Source organism: Elgaria multicarinata, chromosome 4 (assembly GCF_023053635.1).
Source record: "Elgaria multicarinata webbii isolate HBS135686 ecotype San Diego chromosome 4, rElgMul1.1.pri, whole genome shotgun sequence".
In the NCBI taxonomy this organism is placed as follows: Eukaryota; Metazoa; Chordata; class Lepidosauria; order Squamata; family Anguidae; genus Elgaria; species Elgaria multicarinata.
Genome location: NC_086174.1, coordinates 104471411 through 104498764, shown reverse-complemented (window position 1 = coordinate 104498764; position 27354 = coordinate 104471411). Strand labels below are relative to the sequence as shown.

General features: G+C 41.8%; 2 protein-coding genes across 3 annotated transcripts in view; one reads left to right on the top strand and one right to left on the bottom strand.

Moving 5' to 3' along the window:
* RARS2 (arginyl-tRNA synthetase 2, mitochondrial) overlaps positions 1-4908 on the bottom strand; it is a 30296-nt gene extending 25388 nt beyond the window's left edge. For both annotated transcript variants that reach the window (XM_063124908.1, XM_063124909.1), the window contains exons 1-2: positions 4847-4908; positions 1537-1610 (exon numbers count right to left, since the gene is read on the bottom strand). In XM_063124908.1, coding sequence (XP_062980978.1) covers positions 1537-1610; positions 4847-4885 — 113 coding nt within the window. In that variant the 5' untranslated portion in view covers positions 4886-4908. The remainder of the gene's footprint in view (positions 1-1536; positions 1611-4846) is intronic.
* Positions 4909-5053: 145 nt separating this feature from the next.
* Positions 5054-27354, top strand: part of ORC3 (origin recognition complex subunit 3) — a 46092-nt gene continuing 23791 nt past the window's right edge. The window contains exons 1-9 of the mRNA XM_063124893.1: positions 5054-5257; positions 7427-7478; positions 10194-10291; positions 12306-12450; positions 19952-20056; positions 21973-22133; positions 23862-23998; positions 24465-24624; positions 26217-26330. Of these exons, the coding sequence (XP_062980963.1) occupies positions 5234-5257; positions 7427-7478; positions 10194-10291; positions 12306-12450; positions 19952-20056; positions 21973-22133; positions 23862-23998; positions 24465-24624; positions 26217-26330 (996 nt within the window). The 5' untranslated portion in view covers positions 5054-5233. The remainder of the gene's footprint in view (positions 5258-7426; positions 7479-10193; positions 10292-12305; positions 12451-19951; positions 20057-21972; positions 22134-23861; positions 23999-24464; positions 24625-26216; positions 26331-27354) is intronic.

The following is a 27354-nucleotide window of genomic DNA, read 5'->3' as shown; positions in this document are numbered from 1 at the left end:
AGGGGAGCAGACTCCCAAGAGTCCATTGAACATAGTTGGGGAAACCTCATCCCAAGAAGCTTCTGAAATGGCAGATGACCTTGTGTGACCACTGAGCCTTGCTGGCAATAGATGGATTATGCTTGGTAGCTTCTGTAAGGAAGGGGTTAAGTGTACAAAGAATTGCTGTTTTTAAGAATTTTACTCGTTGTCTATTGTCTGTTCTCTCCACCTGGCCGTGGGCGTGAGGCCAGCTCCTGGCTCCGTCAAGGCGAGAGAAGTGGCCTTGGGGCAATTTGCATCTGTGAAGGGAAAAAATGGCCCATCCGGAGGGAGGGGGAGTAGAATAGCTGAGTGGCCATAAAAGTCTACCAATCGTGGGGCCTGGCGCCTGAGCTGAAGGACACCTGGCTGGGGAAGTATATTCTGTAACAATGTATTAGTTTGCTGGTATTGGGGTTCAGGGTGTTATTTCTGTATCAATTTTAGTAGCTAATCTGATGTGTTGCTTGCCTCTTACCCTTCCAATTTCAATAAAGGATTGGGCCTAACCCTTTCAATTTGAGAGCTGTGTGCTTTATTCCAAGATCTGTGCAAAATCCAGTGGACAGCCGGCTTGGCTGAGAGTGGTTTCCTTTACAGCTTCCATCTTCAACCAACAAAACCAGCAGCAACTGCACTGCAGCGGGGATAATTTGCATACTCCTGGTGCATTCTGGGAAGTGGGCAGCAGTCACCGCAAGCAGCAGAGAAATTGGACTTCATCTGACTGGCTCAAGACGGCCAGCATGCTTAATGGCGCACAAAGTTAACGGATTCCCCCCCCCCCCTTTTCGTCCTCTGCAGCATATAGTAGAAATCATGAACAGAGATGGGGTTCTGGCATTCACCTACAAATGTGCCATGTTTACCATTCTCATAGAAGAGAAAGCGGACTTTGATGGTGTGAACTGTGATTTTTTTGGAGGTTCTGAAAGCAAAGATTAGTGAACTGGAGGCCAGAGTATCATGCCTACACTTCACTTTGCAAGATGAAGGTTTATTGAATGGTACTGTGGATGCCATTACTAGCCACAAGCAAGAGAGCAATGTGAAACTTACTATTTCACCAAAGGAGGAGAATGAAGGCAACTGGCAACACGTTATCATCAGAAGCAAAACAGCCACACAGCAGACCCTTCCCCTAGAACTTAGCAACCAATTCCAACCTCTAGCCTCCAAGGAAGAATCCACAATCAGGAGCGACCTACAGGAGATCCCCCCACAGTTTAAATTCTGGCACCTGATCCAAGAGGAGGTCATCTGTCATCAATTACCAAAAAGAAGAAAAGGAAAATTGTGATTGTAGGCAGCTCCCTCTTGAAAGGCACAGAAGCATCCCAGGTGCCCAAATCCAAGCTGGCAAGGCTTGTTGGACCTGCTGATCACAGACCTTTTCTACTCATTCATGTGGGCACAAATGATACTGCAAGACATGATCCCCATCGTATCAAGAGTGACTTCTTGGCTTTGGGGAGAAGGGTGAAGAAATCAAAATAGATATTATAAATGCTTTACCCCTTTTTTGTCACTGGAACAGCACAGATGGATTTTACTAAGTTTTCTGGTGGCATCTCTAGAATACGGGACAGCTAGATTTAAAACAAAGTGATCAAAATTAGATAGCGGGAAGTCAATATATGTAAGCAGACAATATTATTTTGACATGTTATGTTGTATTTACACAAGTAAAAAGAATACATTAGATCCTGAAGATTACAATTTTAAAAGATCCTGAAGAATACAATTTTAAAAGATCCTGAAGATTACAATTTTAAAAGGATTTATTCAAATCCATGCTGATGCTGCAATCCCAGGCAGAAACAAGGGCTTAAATGTACACCCTTCCCTCCCAGCACCACAAGAACTCCCTGTTACTTATTGGAAGAGACTACTCCACACACATTCCAATTTTGCACCTGAAGTCAGCTTTTCCATTGAACATGAACTAGGAAGTCCAAGGGCACATGAACCTTGAATGTGCACACAACTTTGTTGTGATACACACAACTTTGGATCTGGAAGCTATAGTTTTTTTTAAAAAAATGAATGTCTATACGGTTTCCAAGAAGGCAGGGCACCTCTTCCACTATAAATCTACCCATATACTACAATCTTCATCTGAGGCCCTCGTCCAAGTGCCTCCTCCGAGCAAGGTTTAGGGGACAGCAGAAAGGAAAATGGCCTTCTTGATGGTAGCCTCCCGAATTTGGAACAATCTCCCCAGTAAGATCAACACTGTCATCTACTTGCAGGCATTTGGCTGCATATGATAAGATTTTTAAGGGGTCCTGGGATTTTATTGTTGATTGCACCAACCTTGTTTTATCTTTTTGTATTCAAATGGTTTGATGTCATGTTATTATATTGAATTTTTGAGCTTTTAATTTTTGTAAAAAGCCTAAAAAGTTTGACTATAAATGAAATCAAATCAGAGAAACATATTCAAGGTATTCAAGTATCTCTCTAGCCCTTGTAGAACCAAAGATAAAAGGCAATGCAGAAACTATTCTTCCCAAACCTTTTGTAAGAAAGGAGCCTGCGCTTGAGTTTCAGTATTTTTAGCCAATGAGTGAATTTGCAGTTACAAATGACACTTAGGGAACTGTAGAGATTTAAAGATTGCTGAATGACACACACATTTACTGCAGAAGAGGGTCTTTGGTCCACTCTGAATCCGTTATAGGGTTCATTTTAAGTTGTTTGCAGATGTAAATCAGTTAGTTCAGATTGTGTAACTGTACAGTTCTATTTGTGTCTACTCAGAAGTAAGCCCCACTGAGTTCAGAAGGATGTAAGTGTATATAGGAGTGCATCCTAATCCACCTGGTAGAAAAATTGAAATCTTCTTTGTATTTGCACCTAAACATTGTGATTTGTGTTTAGGCAATATTTAATGCAATACTACCACTAACACTGATAATATTGCACTAGGGTAAATGACCTCTAGAGCAATGCCAATAGTGCTTTCTGCCACAACAAGTTTCCCAGGGAAACCCATCATGCCAGCAAGCGCTACTGGCATTGTGCTAGAGGTAGTGAAACATAATACGTTAGCGGTAGTGTCCCACTGCATAATGCCCCTTTTAACCTGTAGACCTGTCCAACATACTCTAGATGAGATGGGAGTCCTGTACTTGATGCATGGAAGCAGGTCCGATGCTACCATAGAGGCCACTTAGGCGGTCGCCTAGAGCGCCAAGCTAAGAGGGGCGCCGGGCACAGCGCAGCACTCACTCGCATTGGCTGTGAGCTGGCCCGGCCTGAAGATTCAGCTGGGCCTGGGCGGGCAAGATGGCGCCCCGTGCCTACCCAGCCGAAGGGAAGCCAGGGACACTGGGGTGGGGCGGCTCCATGCTCGGACTTCCGGAACGCGCCCGGAAGAGAAAGAGAGAGAGAGAGAATGTATGGGTGATGGGGTGCATGGGGTCTTTGAGTGAATGCATGTGTTCATGCGTGTTTGTTTAGAGTGAGTGATGCTGAGTGTGCGCGCGTGTGTGTGTGAGTTGGGGGGGATGATTTGGAGGTGATATTCCTATTAAATAATGCATTTTAGACCCATAGATGTTCCTTTCCAATTTATTTGCTATAATTAGCATGATGTATTTCTTGTACTTTAAAATAAATTTAACAGTTTCAAGTTTTGTGCTTCTTATTTTTTCCAGGAAACATATGTTCTTAAAAATCAAAGTTGGCATTTTTGGGGTGTGTGTGTGTGAAAGTAGCTCACCTTGCCTAGGGCACAAGATAGTCTGGCACGGCCCTGCATGGAAGGTTGCAGCTATAGCAGAACATGTCGGGTTGCCTCCCAATTGTGGATGGAACACATGAAACTGTACTAGCGATGCTTCCCCAAGCCATCTAGGCACAGTTTTGTATCCCTTCTATTTATAAAGAAGGGTGACAGGTAGTTTTGGAAACCGTAAATATAAATAAAGGGGATACAAATAGTTAATATCATCTCAAATGCGTTTATCGCTTCAAACATCCAGCAAAAGAGTTAAGCCTATCCAGAAGCCTCTTACCGAGTCATTCAGGGGAAACAAATCCCGTCGAATTCCATATGAGTCCTACTCAAAGTAGAATCATTGAGATGAATAAAGCCTTCCATCAGACAACCCATGTTCTCGAGCAAGTATGCATATGGATACTCAGAAGCAAGCCCCGCTGAATTCAGTGGGGTAAATTTGGGACAGGATTGAGCAATAAAGCAGATTGCGGCACTCCCGCTAGTTTTGAATCAAGCGAACAACATCGCTTTTGGAACCTGTGCGATACGATCCTGTATGCATGGTCACTCAAAAGCCTCATTGTGTTCAACTTGTGTTAAATTGTATTCCCAATTTAAGGTGGCCTAGCATTACAATCCTAATATATGGAACAAAGAAACTAGAAGCAGAGCTAATGACTTGTGTGCGCAACCATTTCTCCCACAGCACAATTGATCCTCTTCCCCTCAACATTTGCAAACTTAACTATAACAAGTGCAATTTCGGGAGCGATCCTATACATGGTTAGGGAAGGGGGAATCCTACAACTCCCAGCATTCCCTGGCTGGGGAATTTTGGGGATTGTAGGGCTTTTTCTGTTTAACCATGCGTAGGATCGTGCCCTTAACGACATGCACGTTGCACTGCGCTTGAAACAACCGCGAGCAGCTTCCTCAGCGCGCATCCGCGCTTCTTCACCCGCATCGGAGCAGCAAAGTTGCACAAGAAAAGCTGCGCAAAGCCAGCATGCAGGCGAATCCAACTGCACTAGGAGGAGAGGGGGAGCTCGTCATCTCCCCCAGCGGAGAAATACATCACTGAATAGGAGATATCCATACCTGAGCAGCAATGCTCCTCCGAAAACGGCATGCCGCCATGGTTCTTGTGAAGAGCACCGCCCCCGACACTGTCCCTCTCTTCTCAGAACACCTCCCCCCGGTAGTGGACCCGCCCAGTTTTCGCTGCCACTTGGGTTGTACGTGAGTGGGCAGGGAAGGGTCACATGATTGGGAGGAGCAAACTAGACTCGGCCGTACCATTTGCGGAGGGGGAGTTTGTGGCGGGACGACGAAAGGCAAAGCGCTGATGCACACAATCGGATTCCGCAAGTCTGCCTGCGCTTGCGGCTTCAGGGGAGGAAGCAGCTGTTGTGTCCTCTCACGAAGTTTGGTCGGGTAGCGTGAAACGTGCGCTGGCTCGAGGCCTACGCCCCCACCGCCGCCGCCATGACCACGTGTTCAGTCTCTAAGGTGAGTCAAAAAGGAGAGAGGGTGGAGCATTGCCTCCGCCCCCGAGGCGTCCACGCGCACACCTGTCTGTGGAGTAGCGGTGGTCGCTCGCGGGGGGGGGGGGCAGTTCCTCTTCAGGCATGCGCACATTGGACCACTGAAGCAATTTCCTCGTGCGTCTCTCCCCCCGCCCCACTTTAAAATGTGTTGTGTGGCGGCAGCCGGTCACATCCCCTTTCCCTTCCCTCTCCGTGATAAGGGAACGGAAAGTAGGGCCCAGGAAGCTGTTTAGGCCAACGTTAGGAAGTGGCTCCTTGCTCTTCTATGCTCTGGATGAAAAAAAGGAAAGAAGAGAGGATGAAATGCCTCTTCCTTTTGCAAGGTGACCGTTATAAAAGGAAATGTAAAGTTTTGCTCAGCCAAGCTCCCCTGCTCCTGTGTTTAACAGACAGAATATTCAATGGGACAGCCTTTTCTCATAGATGTTGTTGGATTGCAACATCCTATCATCTCTGATATTGATCACGGTGGTTGTGGCTGATTGGAGTCAAACAACATTGATCAGTCCTAGCCGCCATCGCCAATGGTTAGGGATGATAGGAGGGACACATTTCTGAATGGTATAGTTATGCACAAGGAGTGTGCCGGGTGTGCCCAGGCACACCCGGCACACCCTAATGTCTCAAGCAATAAGCGCTGAATTGAGGGGGCCATTGAGTAGGGATCCAAACGCAGTGGGAATGGCCTTCCAGGTACTCCACCACGACACCGAAGAACCACTCCCTCCAAGAGAGCACCGTTGCTCCTGGCAGCAGGAACGAAAAGAAAATGCTCTCCTGGGAGCCTCTGTTCCAGGAGCCACAGCTCCTCAGCCGCTAGGCCTCTGCTTGAGCAGCTGTGGTCAGGCAAGCTGAATGCAGAGTAGAGAATCAATGTCTACAGTGTTTAATAAATGAATAAAAATAATGTCCTTTATGATTGAGTATTCAATCATAGAATAGTAGAGTTGGAAGGGGCCTATAAGGCCATCAAGTCCCCCCGTTCAGTGCCGGAATCCACCCTAAAGGCAATAAATGTTTGCCTTTAAAAAAATAAATAAAACCCTGGGTACACACCCTAATGAAATGTACTGTGCATACCCATGCTGAAGGGGCACATATTTCCCCACCCTTGCCAGCCTAAGTCAAAACGGGGAGGAGGGGGAGCACAGTCTCTACCCCCCCCCATCCCCTGAGAGAGTTCATGGACACCTGCCTATCAAGTTGTGGTAGCGTAAACTGCTCGAGTGCAATGCTAGTAGCGGTAGTTGGTGAGTTGATTTTTCATTGCACCCCATTTCTTCGTGATAGGTGGGGATGCTGTGATTGGAAGTATCACCACTTAATGATGTATGAAGATTTAAGAATGCTGCATGTGAACAGTTTCTATCCGGGTGGTAGGGAAATGAATATTTTGAAGCAAATATTTAAAAAATTCCTTTATAAGGCAAGTTGTCATACCTTACGGAAGTGGGTGTAACCCAGAGGTGAGCAATTTGTGGCCTTCCAATGTTCTGTCCTACAACTCCCCTTACTATGCTGGCTGGGGCTGATAGAAGTTGTAGGCCAAAACATCTGAAGGACTTCTATTTGCCCCAACACGTTTGCTGTTCTCACTCCATTTAATAACTTCCATGCTCATTTTAGAATACAACACTGATTAGTCTCTGTCAAATGTTGGGGATTATATGCACAATTAAATATTATCTTTCTTTGATGCCAGCCCCTAGAAAGTCCATGTGGAGTTCATGCGCTTGTTTTAAGAATGGATTGATTCCATTTTCATATTGATTAGAATTCCCATTCTTCATAATAGTGCATACATTGCTATGTTATTTAACGAAAGCTGTACAAAGTTTGACACACCTTTAACAGAGTAAGGAATGGTGCTTTGCTTGAAGGAATGCCAACCGACATTTACTGTGCACATTTCCAGACTGCAAAAGAAGTAAAGTTGTAAAAGAATCAGTAATTAGTAAATTAGCATTCCCCGCTCAGAATCAGTAAATTATAATGATCACCAAGCCAGTACAATATTAAATAAATGTTGGTTTACTAATGCCATTGAATCACTTACTCTGTTGTTTAGAACAATGATATAATGTTCCGTAGCTTCAATATTCCCTTTCCCCCCTCCTTTCCTATGTTTTAGGGTTGCTTTGTGTTCAAGCCAAATTCTAAGAGGACGAAGATATCTTCAGCAGGTTAGTATGCAATAGATGCAATCAATCCTCGTAATTGGAAGCTGCTCATAATATAAATTCAGACTGCTTATATAATAGTTCCATCTTTATTTGCTCCTCTTTTCTGTATATCCTCATGTTGCAGAAAATATAACATCTTCCAAGGTATCTAGAAAACAAGGGTTCTGTGGTATTTGATGTTCTTTTAAAAGAATCAGGTCATATTTTAAGCTTAAGATCTATAATGTTTACTTAACATTGCCATTATTTCAGCATTAGCATAATATTGAAAAACTGTCATTCTCCAACTTCCCCCTGTGAATGATTGACCCCTGTGCAGGTTAGATTGATTTAAAGCAAGTCTATTTAGATAAATGATTTGCCAGCAAGAAAAAAAATCAATCCAGTTTCTTATTGATACTTTTTCATATTATATATATATGATATTTTATATTTCCTAAAAAAGGTGCAAATCTGTCTACTAAACCATGCTAATTTACAACTAAATAGAGTATTATTTACACCAGTCTTCCCCATCCTGCTGCCCTCCAGATTTTTGGACGACAACCCCCAGCATTCCTCACTATTGGCTGGGGCTAATGGAAGTTGATGTTCAAACTATCTAGAGGCATGAGGTTGATTTACAGTGTTCTTCAGTCTTACAAGCAGCCTTGCCTGTCTTTGTCATATTATCTATTTTATATGCATTCCTTCATCTATAAAGGCAATTTCCCACATAGGGTTTTTCTTACAACCAGCAGCCATTTTTATTTATTTATTTATTTATTTATTACATTTTTATACCGCCCAATAGCCGAAGCTCTCTGGGCGGTTCACAAAACTTAAAACCATAATAAAACAACCAACAGGTTAAAAACAAAAATATAAAATACAGTATAAAAAGTACAACCAGGATAAAACCACGCAGCAAAATTGATATAAGATTAAAATACAGAGTTAGAACAGTAAAATTTAAATTTAAGTTAAAATTAAGTGTTAAAATACTGAGAGAATAAAAAGGTCTTCAGCTGGCGATGAAAAGAGTACAGTGTAGGCACCAGACGGACCTCTCTGGGGAGCTCATTCCACAGCCGGGGTGCCACAGCGGAGAAAGCCCTCCTCCTAGTAGCCACCTGCCTCACTTCCTTTGGCAGGGGCTCACGGAGAAGGGCCCCTGTAGGTGATCTTAAGGTCCAGGCAGGTACATATGGGAGGAGGCGTTCCTTCAGATAACCTGGCCCCAAACCGTTTAGGGCTTTGAATGTCAATACCAGCACTTTGAATCGGGCTTGGATCTGGACTGGCAGCCAATGAAGTTGGAAAAGGACTGGCGTAATGTGGTCTCGCCAGCCAGTCCCTGTTAGTAAATGGGCTGCCCTGTTTTGTACCAGCTGAAGTTTCCGGACCGTTTTCAAAGGCAGCCCCACGTATAACGCACTGCAGTAATCCAAACGAGAGGTTATCAGAGCATGGATAACTGAAGCTAGGCTATGTCAGCTATGACAGTTTGTGAGGTTAAGCCTTGGCATATTGGAACTCAAGAACTCAAGTGTCTTCTCTTCTCTCCAGGGTTGTCCTTTTCTGCTTTAACTTGAATCAACCCCCCACCCTTGCAAAAACAAAGTAACTTACAAAATTAAGTATGTACTCCTTTGGTCTGAGACCATAGGATACTATGAATCTCCTCCTCCATGGGAGAAATAGGGGGCATTTCAGGGGCAGATCTGGGAAGGTTTTGAAGTTGGTGTTGTTATTTTTCTCTCCCATTGAAGCCAGTGGAAAGGAAAACAAAGCAAAACAAAAGCAACAATGAAAAGGGGAGGGGAAAAGAAAAGTCCCTCCCCGCACCTTGGCCAGTATGAGTCCAGCAGGGATTAGGGGAGTCAGGGAGATGCTGGATTTTAAATACATAATTGGAAACAATGTAACATTTCAGGAAGTTAAAAGTAATGCATCAGAAGTTGCAAGTACTTTCCTAAGGGTACATGGAAATGTACATGGAAACCATTCTTGCACATACATTTCTTGTGCCTTAAAAAGGTGAAAAAAATCGGGCTTGTTGTATATAGAGCAGACAAATGCATTTTGGCCATTTTAAACACCGATTCCACGTTGCTCCTCACCTAGAGGTTAGTGCCAAAAGCTACCTTGAATTTAGAACTGTTGTCTTCAGTAGAGGGCTTTTAAAATTCAATTAAAGGTGACCTAATTTACTCAACATCTTTCTGGGGCAGGGCTGAATATTTGGATCCTCTATGTCTTCTACATGAAGCTCAGAGTGGTATAGAAAACCTAAACTGGGGCTGTATTCGTCTATGATGTTGGAAGAACTATAGAATCAGTTTTCCAGGGCTAGGTGACTTCTTCTTAGAATCAATTTCCTGTGGATAAATGAAGGGATTCTTAAAAAGATGAGTGACTATTTAAGAAAGATTATGATGGACAAGTAAGGGATTCAACTGATTTAAAAAAATAGGGAAGGGTAGCTGTTAGTTCATACAAATATGAAAAGGAGGTTGCTTACATCTTATACTCTTGGACAGGTGTTTTATTTTCTCTTGAGCTTTCTCCTGGTAGCAGGTGTAACACTCAGTTTTAATTTATATCTCTTAAGTGGAAATAAATTAACCCAGTTTTTTTCACTGATCTGTTGCTCTGCAAGTTTGCTCCTTGAGAGAAGTTCTGTTTTATAAATATTGAGTGTGATTGTCATCTTTTTTACTCTTGTTTTTCTAGCTGATTACTTCAGTAAAGGTAATAATGACTCAGAGGATCGTGGGCTACGATTTGATACCTGTCAGTTGTTATGGAAACAGATTAAATGTGAAACAGAGGTGAGTGCTGCTACTGTTAATGTTAACCATGAATTAAGTCAGTTCTGCCTTAGTGTGTGTTTGTGGGAAATGAAGAACCTTAGAAATCTTCCGATTAAAGAAATAATGAAACAATCCGATTTTTATTTCATTTTATTTGGAACATGGTAGGTGAAGCAGCACGACTCTGAGCAATGTTTTATAGCAGTTGTGAAAAAACTACTTACCCACTTCCAGTGTTTTTTGCATGAGTGTACGTGTTGTGGATATCTATCGACAATTAGAGGGTTAGATCCAGGCTTGCCCCTCTGTGAATGTAAGAGGTTCTTCTGCTCACAGAGAGAACCGGGATCCAATGGGGGTATCCTGCTGGAGAAAGGGGGAACAGGATGGCAATCCACTCCAATTCCCCTTTCCACCCCCAGCATTGCCTCCCATACTGTTCTGGAGGTGATCCTGGGGGCTGCAGGGGAAAGGGAAAATCAAAAGAAAATCACAGACTCGTCCCCTTCCTCCAGTGTCAGGAGACATATTTGGAATAGTCTTTAAATATTTCATAAGTTCCTTTGCACCTTCCTATTTATAACATCTTCGTAATAGTCTAGCAGCCACGTATCTAGACTATGGGGTTGCAAACTCCCCTTCCAACTGGCAGAAAATGTGTAAGTAAGAATAGGTGCGGAGAAAGTAACAGGGGCACCACACACAAATATAAATCGCAGTGACAGGATGTACAAAGAGCTGTCAGACTACGTTTGAGCATTCTGCCAGAAGATAAACAGCCATTTCTTTACCTAAAAAGAGGGTGACACTTCTCTAAAAGTGATAGGTCTTCTGTTCTTTTGAGATCTCCAAAGTAGGGAGAAATTTGAAAAGTGTATAGTTCCCCACCACCACCTCCTATCACTGTTGTTTCACAAAAATCTGTTGCCACTGAAGGCAGCGAGTGTCCAATCCCTTATTTAATATTTAGTACGAAACTTTTGTTGTTTGGGGCTTGGAAAGCCAGTCAGATTTCTAGTCAAAGAAATCAGAAGTTTTATTTGTTAACTAAATAAACAAATAGTGAAGACATTTATCAATTCTCTTACTTCTAATATCAGAAAGCTGATCGTTCCATACAATTACCAAAACTGAGTAATGACTAATATTTTTATGTGACTGCTCCTCCTGATCTGGGTAACTAATCCACACAGATGCATTGGAAAAGTTGGCAGATCCAGTAACTGCTCCTTTGTCTTCACCTTGACAGAATATTCCGAAGTGTCCATTTTATATTCTACACACGTAGCTATCGTGTCAAGTTAATATATCTTGTTGGTTATCTAAGATTATAAGGATCCATCTGTGCTCAGGGCTTAAGACTGTTCTGAAAAGAGATGGATAATTGCCTGGCCGTACTTGGTGAGAGTCAGGGCATCTTACCATGGTATGAATTCCTGTCCCTGGTTGTTTAAAGTTATTGGCATACATTTTGCTCTGTCTCTGGCATATGCTTCACAGAATCGAGATGGATTCGATTTGTGCATCTTATACTAATGCTATGAGAGGTATCCTACCATATTACCTGCTACTTAATATCTTCCCTTGGTGCTGAGGGGCATTTGAACTGATAACCTTGTCATGAAAAAAGAAGAATTTCTGCCTCTTCAAAACTTCTAAAAGGATTAATTCTTTGTTGTTTTTAGGGAAATACCATCCTAATTAAGTCAGTTGCATTTCCCCCACAATTGATTCCTTCCCTCTTCCTCTGAATCTTTTTTAAACCCCCTGTACGCCACCCGTCAAACTTAAATAGGAAACATAAATTCTTGGTATTTGATCAGAACATCTCGGGAGACCACAGTTAAGCATTTATCTGAATCACCTAATAAATTATCTCTCTAAACAGTTGTCAGGCAAGCTAACTAATTGCATCGAATCACACCTCAATTAATCTTTTGGGGCTGTTTTTAAAAAATACACTGAAGGACAAATATGTGTTTTCATTCCGGTGTCTTAACTGGAAATTCTATGCCAATTTTCTTTTTAACAGCAACTTCAAGAGGACCTCAATAAAAAACTATTTGATAACCTCATAAGATTTTTGAGACAATCTCACTCAGACTTCAAAGAGAAGAAAACAGAATGGGCTTGTCGGATGAAGTCTAGTGAAATTCCTACTGCAGCTGTTGTTCTAGGTAATGCTTTGTTTGGTATTTTAATTTATTTGATAGCAATTGCCATAATTTGGGTCTGAGTTCAAATATTAAGATAAAAACGAAGCTGGAAACCTTACTGTGTAGCTATTGTGTCTTCTCAACTGAGCTTTGATACCAGCTTAGTTTGGAAAAGAATGCTTAGGGAGAGGGGCTGTGGGGAAGGTTGTAAAGGGGGCGGGAGTGCTCTGAATTTCTCACCTGCATCATCCTCTATGCTGTTAAAATTGAAAATGCACACCCCTTCCTTTGTGATTGGGTCACAGCTCTGTTTAAACCGACAGATATGCTACTGTCTCATCTAGCTTGGCCCTGATAGAGAGTTAATCAGTAATTCTGCTTGGTTTAGCTATTCTGCTATTTCTTCAGCATGTGTTATAGTACATGATGAGAACTTCTTCTATATTTGCCATAAGTGACATTGCTACCCTATCAGAATAGGAATCAAGTTTCTTTTCTAATTTAAGAAGATTTGTAGGGCTAGAATTTAATATAGATATGATCCTTCCTGTAGCAAGAGATAATGATTATATCTAAGAGGCTAACTTTTTTTCCATTGCAGCGCATCACTAAATCATCTTTATTTCCTGATCCTCTAATCCCTAAATCTTTCTCAGGAAGAGATGTCATAGTAATTTTCTAATAGCACAGGTGACAAAAAGAATTATATTTCTTGAAAACTGAAGGACAGAATAACATAACCCTCCAGGTAATACAAGTTTAGAGATTGTTGTCCAAATAAAATGGTTTACGAGGGGTCCACAGGTTTTGGCTGACCTTGGTAGCCAAATCACAAGCTGGATTTCAACAAATCGCACCATGGCTTAGTGTTACATGTGTACCAGGCCATAGTGTGGTTTGTTGAAATTTGGTTTGTTGTGTCCGAACTCATCCCCACAAACAAACCATACTTTGTTAACCAGCTGCAAACCACAAATAGACCCTGTTAAGATGACACACTAAGCACGGTGATTAAGCATTATGGTTTAGCATGTCATGTGAACCATGCCACTGGGCCTGTTCAGACAACTCTCTAAGATATGGCTAGGCCACTAACTCTTTTGCAGCAAATAGTTAGTGAGCATGTTTATACTGTGGTTTTGTAGCCATGGTTAGGAATGGTTCAAACGACACTCTTATTTATTTGTTTATTTATTACATTTCTATACCGCCCAATAGCCGGAGCTCTCTGGGTGGTTCACAAAAACTCTTAACTCATGGTTCATAAAACATGCTAAGCCATAATGTTTAGCTCAAAATGCTTAACCACCGTAACTTAGTGTGTCATCTGAACAGGGTCTTAGTGTGTCATGTAAACCATTTCTAACCATTGTGGCTGTAAAGGAAGCACGCCCCAGCAAAGCTGGCCTTTCCACTGGATTTTGCACAGATCCCCAGAACATATGCACACAGCTCTCAATTTAGAGGTTTAAGACCAAATTTTATTTCCGGATAAGTGGCAGGTTACATGGGATTAGCATACTAAAAACTATAAAACATGCATATATATAAGAACCCAGAAGAAGCAAGCAAGAAACTAAGTTACAAGTCATACATCACCCAACCTTGAAGCCAGCCCACTCAGACCAACCCCCCTTCCCAAGAATAGCCTTTATAGTTTCTTTTCCCCGCTCCTTCCCCCCTCCCTTCGGCTCTCCATACGAAGCTCTTTTAACACCTCTGCCAGAGATGTTAATTTCTCTCAAGGCCAGCCTTGCCCCAAGCAGTTCCTGGATGTGCCAGTACGCCCCCATGCAGCTGGCCGCTTATCGCTCCGTTCCTAGGAGCCATAAAATTTAACATATTAAAAACCAAACCATTCCCAGTATTATTCCACTTAACCCTTACAGTGGCTACATAACCATGATTTAAACATGCTCTCTAACCAGTTGCTGCAAAATATTTAGTGGCTTAGCATGCTGTCTGAACAGGCCCATAGAAGCTCTTGTTCTTGCTGGCTTACAGGGTCTGACTTGTTTAAACCAACACTTTTTGTGATGTCTGAAATCAGAACCATGGTTAGTCTCTGGCTTGTTTACACTGCTGTCAGTCCTAAAACAAAGGTACCCAGCTAGAGCAGTTTGAAAACAAACCAGAAATAGGGAAAACTAGCCATGGTTTGTTTGCTCGACTGCAAAACAAGTCATGGCTAAAGCAACAAACCATGATTAAGAAAAAACATGGCTTAACATTAATGTGAATGTAGCCAGAGTCTAGTTATTTAAGGCTGCAATCCTATACTCATTTACCTAGGAGTATGTTCTATAGAATCTTATGTGGTTTACTTTGTGTAGACATGTATAGGATTCCATTGTCCATTTGCTTTCTGTTCAGATTTTTCTTTCTAAGGTGTACTACATTTCATTTGCCTTTACTAAGTCAACAGCCCTTGATCTTTTATGTATGACCTTTTTAAAAAAACAACAACACACTCCTTTCTTTAAACTGCAGATTGCTCTATCACACTCTGCTTTTGAAAGGCACAATTATAAAAGCAGTGTCATATGCAACACAGAGTGCTAAAATGCAACTCCAAAGCCCCATTGGGTATGCAGGATTAGATATCCAGTGAATAAATATCCTTTTCGATTTTGATCCTGTAATGTTTGCAGCTCTTTCTTCTTTTGCATGTATCTGTGGATTTAAGAGTATGCCCTCCATTCCTTTTATCTGCCAGTTCCCATGTAAACCTCTTAATGAGGCATCCCAAGTGTCGGAACCCCCTTATTTACATGGAACTATTAAAATCTGGATTGAAATAAAGTACATTATAATGTTGCTAACAGATCAGTGTTGGCTCCTTGTCGGGTTCTAGATTTTACAAATGAGCTCCTTTACATTCCCCCCCAATAATCCCATAGGAGTAGACTTTAAGCCAGGAGTGGGCAACACACAGCCTTTGGGGCAGATATACCCACCCACCCCTGCTAAAATCACAGCCACTTTTACTGCCATTGCAGTAGCAAATGCAGCAGCAGCCATTTCAGCAGGAGGGGTGGGGTGTGCCCCTCCCCCAGTGGATTCCGGAGGGAGGCAACTCTGACCCCTGGAAGTTGCCCTCACCTGCTTTAAGCAAATAGGCCTGTTCCTGGTTTTCCTTTCTCCTTTTTGAGGATAAGCACTATGTCTGTGTCTCTGACCTGTTGGAACCTCTTTTGTCTTATAATATTTCTCAGACACATTGTAGTCTGTGTCTCAAATGTCTACAGCCAGTTTCTTCATTGTCAGAAAAAAACACATGCTAGCTTTGTTTAATTAAAGGTAGTGAAATACTATTTAAGTGGCTGTGTTTTTTATCCAGACTTCTGCCCTTCACATATTAATGTTGACTTTGCTGATTACTTGGCCACAGTTAATCTCTTCAAAGGACATGGAGACAAAATAGGCATTGAGCAGTTAAGATTGCATCTCCTGACGAAAGATGTTTCTGTATTGATCAGTCAGCTCACAGTTTGTTTTGCTTTCCTTCAACTTCTGTTGTACTTGTAATTTTTCCTTTCCTTTCTGTTACTAAAAGGAATGGAGGAAACATATTGACTGTTTAAAAAACAAGCAAGTGATGATATATACAAGGAAGAAAAATTGGTTGCTCCTGTGTGTCTTCCAGAGACTGTCTTTTTATTTGCTCCATGCTGCATTCCTATTCACACTTTCCTGAAACTAAGCCCTATTAAACATGCAATGGATTGCACTCCACATATGTGTTAAGCAGGGCAGCCTAGGTTCGCACCAAGCCCTGCCACCACCAGAATTGCTGCAGGAATGGCAAGACACACCACCCGCCCCACCAGATTTTGCACAAAAGCAAGGTACGTGGGGAGTAAACGCCTTGTTTAGAAGTAGAATTATGCATTCAGGATGTTTCCAGGAGCATGGTTGTGCTTCTAAACCAGGCACATACTCACTGCGTGCCTTGTTTTGTTGGGAAATTGTGTGTGGTTTTGCAGCCACCATGGCAAATGCGGCTGCAGTGTCAGCTGGGATTCAAAATCAGCAAGTGAGGGCCGCCTGCGTCCTATGTACTGCTCAACCCTGCTCAAAATACTCTACATCTAAGAAGACAAGTCACAATAGATGGGAAAACCAGACCACACTGGTGTCAAATGCAATCAGAACGATTCTACGACTTTCCTCACATAATCTGATGATGTCACTATCCTAATCTCTTGGTAAACTACAAAGACAAGTACATAATACATTAGGCCTTTATTCTTGGCCTTCTACGTCAAGTGATGGAATCTTCCTTCTATTGAGAAGTATGTATTTATTTACTTAGTCGAAACATTTATACCCTACTCTCCAGCTGGAAAGGCTCCCAGAGTATCTTATAGTTCATTGAAAACAAGACAGTCCACCCGAGCTTACAATCTAAAAAGACCTGATACAAAAGGAGTAAGGGATGGGGAGGGAAAAGGAAAACAAAAAAAAACTCAGGCCCCGTTTTTTTAATGTTACAAGGGTTGTACAGTGACCACATATAGTGCTGTAATGCTAATGTTGTTGGTCTTATCATGATGTGAAATGAAAATAATTCAGAAGAGGAACCAAAACTTGCTGGTCTCTGGAATGCCCTGCTTCTTGTGTCTCCCTTTTCTACATCTTGATAGAATGGCTGCTGGATGACAGTGGGTAGAGAGGCAAAGCTGTTTTTCTGATCCTCTTTACCAGTCTCAGTGCATCTTGCATCTCCAGTCCAACGCTTGATTCCCTGAAGCATCATGCTCCACCCACTCTGTGTGCATAGTCCTGATTGGCAACCCATGCTTGGTTGATCCAGTGCCTCCATTCCATTCTTCCAAATGCTGCCTTCCCTTCCCCTCCTTTGGTGATAGAAAAAACCAAGCACTGTCCTACCTGATGTTGCCTTAGCAGTTTCTAAGGAAGTTCAGGGTCTTGAATTTAGAAAATTTCAGTGTGGCTACATTTGAGAAATTCTGTTCTCCAGCCTTTGGGGTGATGGGAGAAGCAAACCTGTCTGTCGCGTGTCATTACTGATTATTGGTGCTTTGTAACCTTACAGGCATATTAAGCTAAAAATCTCTTTAGTTAAAACATGTTATATTAAAAATGTTAGAAATGTACATTCTTCATGCTTACCAGCAAATATACTATAAGAGAATGGGATACAGCAAGAATCTTGTTATATTAGACTCTCCTATATGGGGAGCTGTAGTGAAATGCTGGAAAACACACAAGATAGCAAAATATGTGTGCGAGCACACAACAGTCAGTTTAAACTTGAAGGCCTTATTATGTAACACAATACAATAAAGCTGGTAAGCATTATAGAATTGCAGATTCAGCATAACCAATTACTCTGTGTGATATTACTGCAGTCTCACAAATTCAAATATGTTATGTTTTCCTGTCAATTTTACAGTGCAATCCTATGCATGTGTACTCAGAAGTAAGTCCTATTGCGTTCAGTGGGACTTATTCCTAGGTAAATCTGTATAGGATTGCAGACTTAATAATAATTAATGCTTGCTATTAAGCATTAAGAAACTCAATCCAGACAAGACGGAGGTACTGTTAGCGGGCGGTTTGTCTGTCTGGCTAGGTGATGTTCACCCTGTTCTGGAGGGGGTTGCACACCCCCTAAAGGATTGGGTTACTAGTTTGGGGGTGCTCTTGGATCCAGAACTGTCACTTGACGCACAGGTGAACTCAGTGGCAAAGGGGACCTTTTATCAGATTAGGCTGATATACCAACTGCGACCTCATCTGAACAGAGATAGCCTAGCTATAGTTATCCATGCTCTTATAACCTGTCGTTTGGATTACTGCAATGCATTATACGTGGGGCTGCCTTTGAAAACTGCCCAGAAACTTCAGCTGGTACAAAACAGGGCAGCACGTTTGCTAACACGGACTGGCCGACGAGACCACATCATGCCAATCCTTTCCCAGCTTCACTGGCTGCCAGTTCAGGTCTGGGCCCGATTCAAAGTGCTGGTATTGACATTCAAAGCCCTAAACGGCTTGGGGACAGGTTAACCGCCCAGAGAGCTTCCGCTATTGGGCGGTATAAAAATGTAATAAATAAATAAATAAATAAAATAAATAAATATCTGAAGGAATGCCTCCTCCCATATGTACCTGCCCAGACTCTAAGATCATCCTCAGGGGACCTTCTCTGAACCCCTGCCAAACTCAGCTAAAAACTTTTCTTTTCCCTATAGCCTTCAAATATTGAGTTTGTTCTGACTCTATACTGTTAGCTTCACCCTACCCGGTGCCTGTTTACACTTCCCTGTGCCTGTTTGCATTCTCCTTCCCTCTTTATTGTTTACTACAACTTATTAGATTGTAAGCCTATGCGGCAGGGTCTTGCTATTTACTGTGTTATCTGTACAGCACCATGTACATTGATTGTGCTATATAAATAAATAATAATAAATAATAATAAGGAAGTGAGGCAGGTGGCTACCAGGAGGAGGGCCTTCTCTGCTGTGGTGCCCCAGCTGTGGAATGAGCTCCCTAGAGAGATTCACCTGGCACCTACATTATACTGCTTTAGACACTAGGTGAAGACTTTTTTATTTTATCTGTATTTTAGCAGTTTATCATCTTAATTTTTAACTTTGCTGTTTTAAATCTGTATTTTAAATCTGTTTTAATCTCTGCATTGCTGCTTGGTTTTATCCTGGTTGTGCTTTTATGTTGTTTTTTATACTGCTGTTTGTTCTTTATTTTGAATGGTTTTAATTTTTGTGAACCGCCCAGAAATGCAATAAATAAATAATTTTTTAAAAAAAGATTTCATGTGGCTTCTCTATTCTATGAGAGAGATCACATGACTTCAGTATGACAAGCCAGATGAAGCTATGTTCACATTTTCTGTTTTAAATGATAGCCAACATATGATACATTCCAGAAGTGGTAGTGCTCATCTACAAAAGCAAGAGGATGCTGTCTTAAAGAACAGATGATGGACAGTATCTTCAGCTTTCTCATGCAATACTTAATTCATCACGTGCAATGCTATGGTGTTATCCCCTCTTAGCTCGGTTCATTGTTGCACAATTGTCTGGCTAGGGGGTCATTGATCTGTGTTGAGTATGATATAACTGGTGATAGCACTTTCATGTGATTGTTTTGACAAGTGAAAGCTGCAATTATTGAATGAACAAGAGCATAGGATATTTCAGATATTTGCTTGAGCCTTGGCTTTATGTACTCCTTCCTTCCTTCCTTCACATGTGACAATTCCTTCTCTCCTTTGCTAATTTGAAGCAAACCATAGTTGGGCATTTCAGCCAAAGAGCAAAGTACAATTTGCTTCAAACCAAGAAAGGAAGGAGGGAAGTTGTCCTAGAGGAGGGGAGAGTTTGAGTCCAGCCAGATGTGTTCAAATAATGCCAAACTATCTGAACAACTCAGTCTTTGAACTGCTCCTCAAGAATGTATAGCGTTTAAAGACAGTGGCTGTATTCAGACACATTCTCTTATTCATCTTTAAATCGAGACCTCTTCCTCCTAGGTGTGAACGTTACAGACCATGACCTGACATTTAAACGCCTCTCTGAAGTTCTTCAAGATGATGTTACTCCTTTTGTTGTGTCACTGAGGTCAAAAGAATGCCCAGGTAAATATTATAATAATTTGGCTTTTTCAGTTGGTAAGTGCTATCAACAACGTAGAACATACCACTAGAAAATAGCATATTTAGAGCTTTTCATCATTTGCCCTGACGATCAAGGATTGTTTTCATCAACGTGATTTAATGGTCTAACTTAATTAGTGGAACATGGGTGTGGAAAAGCCAGCATGTTTCCTAATGAGGCTCTTTGCTGTTAGACTATTTAAATTTGAAAAAAAAACTATTTTTTCTATGTATCTTCTCAACAATTGCTTTTGTCCTGTCAATTCTTACTATACAGAGAATGTACACTGTGGAGAAATCGGTCCTTTAGTGGAAAAAGTTCATAAACCTCCATTAACTTTGAGGTATTCTAGTGGATAGAATGGCAGCTCTTTAAAATAAAACATCATGACTTGAAAATGGTGTCATGGTCTCCCCTTACCCCACCCCACTTCCAAGAATTGACAGCCCAGTTCCTCAGTTATTTTGCACAAATGAAATTGCTTCCCATCTTCAGATTTTCAAGTATCTACTTCTCCTTATCACTCATCTACTATGTCTGAAATAAGGCAAGCAAGAACAAATCCATTTCATTCACCAAATATTTTTGGGAATAAATTATGCTATCTTGTAGTCAGGTTTGAGAGGGGCTTGGCCCCTGTCACACACCCTGTCCACCCCTCTCAAGCTTACCAAACAACAGTGGAGATGGCTGTTCATTTTTCTACCTCTTTTCTTTTACCTCTTCCTTTTTTCTTGTTTAAAGTAGCGTGGGCAGAGGCATTCTGAGGGAATGAAGAGGGTGGGCAGCTGCAGCCTCACTCAGTGCTTTGCTGTTGAGTAGCACCAGTCTTCTGCCCTATTTTAATATAAAGAAAGTAAAGGGGGGAAACAAACCCCGATATTTCCCCACCATGCAGGTTACTAATGCTGGGTCCACTCATAGGTTTAGTTTGGAGTTAATTTCTAGGAATGATCTCAGTCGAGTTTTAGAGAAGTTGGCAACAATGCTGCTCTAGCAACACAGAACACCCTTCTCTGTTGGTGTAGCTTGAGCACAAAGGACAATGGGATGGAGCCAGAATTTGCCTCCTGCGGGAGAGAAGGCTCTGTCCCGCTGCGGAAACCTTCTGATCTGGTGAGGGATTCTGGCAAAATGGGGATGAGTAAATTTTAGTATAACCCCCCCTTCCATAGTCTGCTTTGGAGGGTTGGGGGACTCTCCAGGACAGCGCTGTGGCTGCTGGGGTCTGCAGGAGGAAGGGGAAATCGATGGAAGTCATTCCCTTTCCCATTTTCCACCTGCGGAAGCCTTCTGCGTGGGACTCCACTTGGGATGCTACCGCCAATGGAAGGAAATGGTGGATCCAGCCCATTGTCATTTGCAAGGAAGTGGGCATGAAGAAAAGGGCATATGAGAGGCACAGTACTGTTCCATACCTTTCATATACTTCGTAATCATGTTTCAGGGTTGGCAGCACTTCAGATGATATTCCGACATTCTCTTGCTTTTCTGTACTACTCCTTTGTTTTTTGTAGATTGGCAGGTGCTCTAGTTACATATTAAGCACCTCTACTTTCCCCTGCTTTGCTGCTTGAGATCTTTAACTAGAAGTACCGCCACTTGAACCTTTTACATACAAAGCATAGATTCTACCCTGAGTTTATAATGTTTTCAGTTATGCCTAATAAGCCAATTGTACTTCATTTGAACAATTCCTGTTGAAGAATTTGTTTTTCCACTGGTGTAGGCTTTGGATTGGCTTGGTTCAGTATTGTTTGTTTAGTTTGGGAGATCCATATGTAAAACATAATTTCTCAGATAATACTGAGGAATATCTTTCTTTCAAAATACTGCACACAACCATGGCCTTCTGGTTATCTCTTCAAATATGTGTGGTTATATCTGTGTTGTGAAGGCATAAAACACCTTCTGCAGAAGATGATGATTCAACTGATGGACTGCCATGTTGATGTGGACTCATATGAAGAAGAAGAAGAAGTATCTTCCAAGATCTCCCCAAATAGGATACGCTGCTCTGTGGCTTCTCTTACTGCATGGTATAGGAACACAACCAAGGTAAGCTTCAGAATTGCCAATTTATGCAGCAGAAGTGTTTTCCAGATCTAATACCCACTCCAGAGTTCTCCCTACTTTGCCCTAAGTGGCCAAATAGCTTTCTTTGAGGCATGGATAGTAAGGCAAAAGAAGTAAGGGATGGATAGTAAGGCATGAAGACAAATATTGACGAGGTTTTCACAATGCGACAACTCACCCTGGGCAGCCAGCCATGGTAGGTTGTCATGTCATCCAAACCCAGCGCATTTTTTGCAGGGTGGCTTAATTTTCATGAGCAAGCCACTCTGAGAACCCAAGGCTTGTTGTAGGGTTGTTTATACCCATGATGGGTTGTTGTATCTGAACCAGGGAGAGCGATTTTATCCTGGGCTGCTGAGATTAGCTACAGAGCTACTTGGCAAGAATGGCAAAAAAAAAGCCTGTGCCGCTCTTTGCAATCTTGTAGGTGCTGCCTCCGTTGCCAGAGATCGCTCCTCCACCAATGTCCAAATGGCACTTTGGAGGGACCGTCACTCATTCACCGGCTTTTTTAAAATAATAATAATAGGTGCTTCAGGAGTATGCAAATATGTTCATAATTTTTTGATTTGGGGTGTGTGTGGACTGGCTGGAGATTCAGGGGAGTGTTGAATGGGAGGAGGACACTAAGAAGTGTCAGTTCAGCACTTAAAAGTGAGAGTATTACATTGCCAAGGGGGAGAAATTGTCCCCCTACCCACACTGTTAGTGCAGTTACTCTATTTGCACCCCCCCACCACCCTTTTTCAATGTTTCTGAATTGTGCTACTGGGTCCCTCCTTTCTCTTACTGTTCTTTCTACAGGCCACTTAGCCTATATGCAGTCTAACCTTGTCAATTTCCTTGTATGTTACCTCCTTCACTTCCCCTCCCCTTGACAGCTGAAACATACAAGGAAATTGTCATGACAAGGCTACATGTATTTGAAAAGTGAAAATCCACTCTGGTGCACTTGTAAAAGAACAGGCAGCACAATGGCTCATCATGGGTTAAATGACCCATGATGAGCCCTACGGGGAAAAGAAGGCTGAGCTTTCAACTTTGAGGTGATTGGGGGCGGGAGGGGAATTGGGCAGCTCCTTGTATCAGTTAAGTGGCAAGCTAGCTACATTTGCTAACCAACTCAGCCATCCCAGGTTCTCTGAGCCCAGGTTCTGGTCTAATCCCTGCATGCTGTCTTGTGCTGCTGGGGATGTTCCCCGGTGCAAGAGGGAAGTACACGTTTTTAACCCTTTCGGAGGCAGGGTATGGAGGTATTTCCACATTCACATAAACACATTTTTTCTGCAGGGTAAGGAGACTCTGCTGTTGGTAGAGAGAGTCCCTCTCTTACCTTATCCTCACCCCACCTCCCACTCCCCTTTAGGATCCTGGAATGTCAAAACATGGACATCACAGTTTAGAAATAGAGGAGGTGGTCTTTCTTTCTCTGCAAGGCCAAATCCTTTTTTTGTTGCTGTGCAGGAATACAATTACAGTACCAACCTTAACAGAAGATGCAGTCTTTTTCTAAAAGGGGTTTTGTTCGTTACTTTGCCAGTTTTCCATTTGATTGAGTGATTACCTTCATATCCAGTCTTTCTTCCATGATGGAACTCAAGGCAGTCTTCCATGATTAGATTCAGAAAGGCTTAGACCATGCCCTGGAGCAAGAGGCTAACTCTTCTCTTTTCTCAACTTATTTTTCAACATACGCACGATGTTTTAAAGAAAATTGATACTGAAACTTCATGCAAAAAAAGGACATTCTCATCCAGACATTGGGAGTCTCCTCCAGTTATTGTTATTTTCAAGGACATGGAAAGTTTCACAACCAAAGTTCTGCAAGACTTCATAAATATCAGCAGGTAATGACAGGAGATTACAAATGTTCCCGTCCAATCTCTGTAGGAAATTAATTGTTAACTTTTACTCACGTTGGCTTTTAAAAAACCCTTTTGTAATAAGTTCAAATGCAAGCTGGGGTGACTCCGTTTTGCCTATGAAGTTTAAATTATAGGCTGGGGGCTATAGTAGGGATAGACAGCTTTGGGAAGGCCGGATGCTACTTTCACCTCCCAGAACCCTCACAGGCCACAGTCTGCCAGGGAACCCAAAAGCAAATGAAGAAATTATCTTCCTTTCTTTTTTCTTTTCTTTTTTACTTTACAAAACAAAATGGTGTCTGGATGACTACAGAGCACCCAAAATGTTGTATCTAGCTTGTTTTCAAGCTAACAAACATAGGGTTGAAATGTATTGCCCTCTGATTGTTACATAGAAATCTCACTTTTCCCCCCTCTTTGTTTTTTCCCCTTCTCCCCTGCACCTTAGTCATTGTATACATGAATTCCCGCTGGTGCTGGTTTTTGGAATTGCCACCTCTCCAATGATCATCCACAAGTTACTTCCTCACTCGGTTTCCTCTTTGTTATGTATAGAACTCTTCCAGTCTCTTTCTTGCAAAGAGCACTTGACTAAAGTAATTGACAAGGTAACTGCCTTTATTAATTAGAAAGGGAAATGTTTGTTTTATGAAATGCATGTGGTAAAAGTCAAACTATCGGTTGCTGAAAACAACAGTTTTGGTTTTTTTAAATAGATGACTTCTGTGGAGCTGTGGGGTCACATTGCTGATTTTAATTGGCAGCTTACACATTACACTGAACATCAGTGGATCAAACAGCTGTAGAATCAGTATATAGAACATGGTAACAAGCCTGATGTTTAGTGGTATTGATTATAATGGCTATATGAAAGGCATTTTACATGAAATATTAAAAGCAAGGAAATAAATATAATTATTATTTGTGCTAATCTTTTACTTCAAACCCATCAAATTATTGATAATCTGAAAAGTTCAAGGGTGTGTGTGTTAATAAATGTTTTGATTCATTTTTAAAAGGGCAGTTTAATAGAGTGCATTGGTTTGGTGGGAGAATTCAGCACTTGCCTAAGTCCCTTCCCTTCAAAATTAAAATCCTTAATTTTTGACTACATTATACCAGTAGTTGTTCCTCCTGAGACTTTGGGATGGAGCAAGCTAGATATTTAAATAAAGTATACAATTTTAGATATAGCTATTTTTGTTAATTGAACTATATAATAATTTGCTCCATATATTTCTTTTGATATGTTTTCCAAACTTTCTACTTCAAGGGAATATTTTTTCCATTGATTTGTCTGCCATTGAACCCCAGGAGTTCAATGGCAGACAAATTTCAGTCCAGGGGCCAAATTCCAATTTAGGGAGGGTCTTGGGGGCTGCATTCCAGCAGAGGTGAGGACAAAGCAAAGTGTGTAGGGCCAGATGTAATTTATACCATTTTGGTGATTTTCCCAGCAAGCCTGCAAATCATAGCTCAATTCTATGCATGTCTGCTCAAGAGTAAGTGCAATTACATCAGGTTTCAGGCATACAAAGCACAGCTCAGTTCTGTTCATGTCTTCTCAGAAATAAGCCACAGAAACGTACTTTTGAAACAAGCTTCTGGATCCCACACCTCCTTACAGGACTGCTTTAAATGCCTTGCTCTTTATATTCTAAATGTCTTTAAAGAGTAGGGTATTTAAAGTTTAAATGCCTTCAAATGCCCTGTTTCCCTGCACTGTGATGAAAAAAGGCTATTTTTCATTACTCAACAGACAAATCCCTGCTCTTAACTCTGAGCAATGACTGGAGATAAGAGCATGTGTTTTCTATCTTGGCTGGAGGGGGAAGGGGTGGGGTCTGTGGAAGGAGCTCTTGGGCTGGAGGTTCCCCATCCCTGCCCTGCTTCTGGGCCATATTCCAGGACACACACACTTGATTTACATGGGTTTGGCCTCTCCATTTACCCCATATAAATGCAGAGTTTGCTTGGGGGTGGGGTGGGAACCTAACTGTACAGAATGAAAAGAGATAGTGAAAGAATTCAGAAAAGCATACCTGCCATTACTGAATAAATTGAGAAATTCCCATAAACTTCAGGAAAATTCTAGGATTCCATAGAAAACAGAAAACTGATTGAAAAGGATTGTCATAATATATGTAAACATATTTCAAAAAGAAAAAAATGTGTTAATCTGTACTTTTCTCTACTTCAGCTACTTCTGACAAGCCAATTTCCCTTTAAACTTAGTGAGAAAGTTCTGCAAGTGCTAATAAACCTATTTTTATACCATGATTTCTCGGTTCAGAACTTCATCAAGGGATTTCAGGTAAGCAGTGATGAGGACTTGTAGTGCCACAATCCAAAAGTCCCTATTTGCTGTGCCCACATCAAACTGAAGTATCTTTTTATGATAGCATTAACCTTAAGACCATCCATTCCTGCACACTTACCCACTCCAGGGCCCTGCATGGACTCCAGTGCACATGCAGAACATTATTTGTTCAGTTTATATCTTGACTTTCCACCGAATGGTGCTCAACGAGGCTAACAACAACAATACAAATACAATAAATTATAATTAAAAAATTGCATCTAAAGTTGCGCAAGCAGATTTCCACTCATGCAATAAAAATGTTCCGTTCGTTTTCTCCCCCTTGCAGTTCCCATACCCTCCAAATCCACTCCAAAGGGTTTCCCAGCCCCCCCCCCCCCGAGCAGATTTTGGGGAGCATGGGGGTGCAGTGGAGAGGAGGAATGGCTGTCAATAGAAGGGCATTAGTTCCATTTCACCCAAATGCGGTCTTCTGTAATAATAAAAGAGGGTATGTGTCTATCTGACTTTTAGCTCCAATGCTCCAAGATAGTGAAACCTGTACATTTGAAACTTGGCATGCATGCTAAGGGCACCTAGGAGTGTGCACCTCAGGGTTATTTGGATTTTAAAACTCAGATATGCTTGAAGCCTGCAGTACCATCTTCAAGTCTTTCCTAACGAGCCCATAGTTTTGCTGTTGACATGGTTTTATGCCAGGAGGGCGTAGTCTAAAGGATAGAGTTATATACCTGCCTCTTCCCAGCTGCTGTCACACATACCCCAGAGGGATAGAGTGAGCAGACCACATTCCCAGGGGGCTATGGGGATGCATCATGACAGGGCCCGTGCCTAGAGGGGCCAGTGGCCATGGCCTCGTTCAGATGGAGTGAGCACAATTGTGTCCCACTGCAGAACTTTGCTTGAAGCTTCACTGTATACAACTGTATACATCCTGTGCAAATCTGGATCTGTTCGCCAGTAAAATAAAACACAAAGTAGAAAACAAAAACAAAGCAAGTAACTCTGGTTTTTCTCT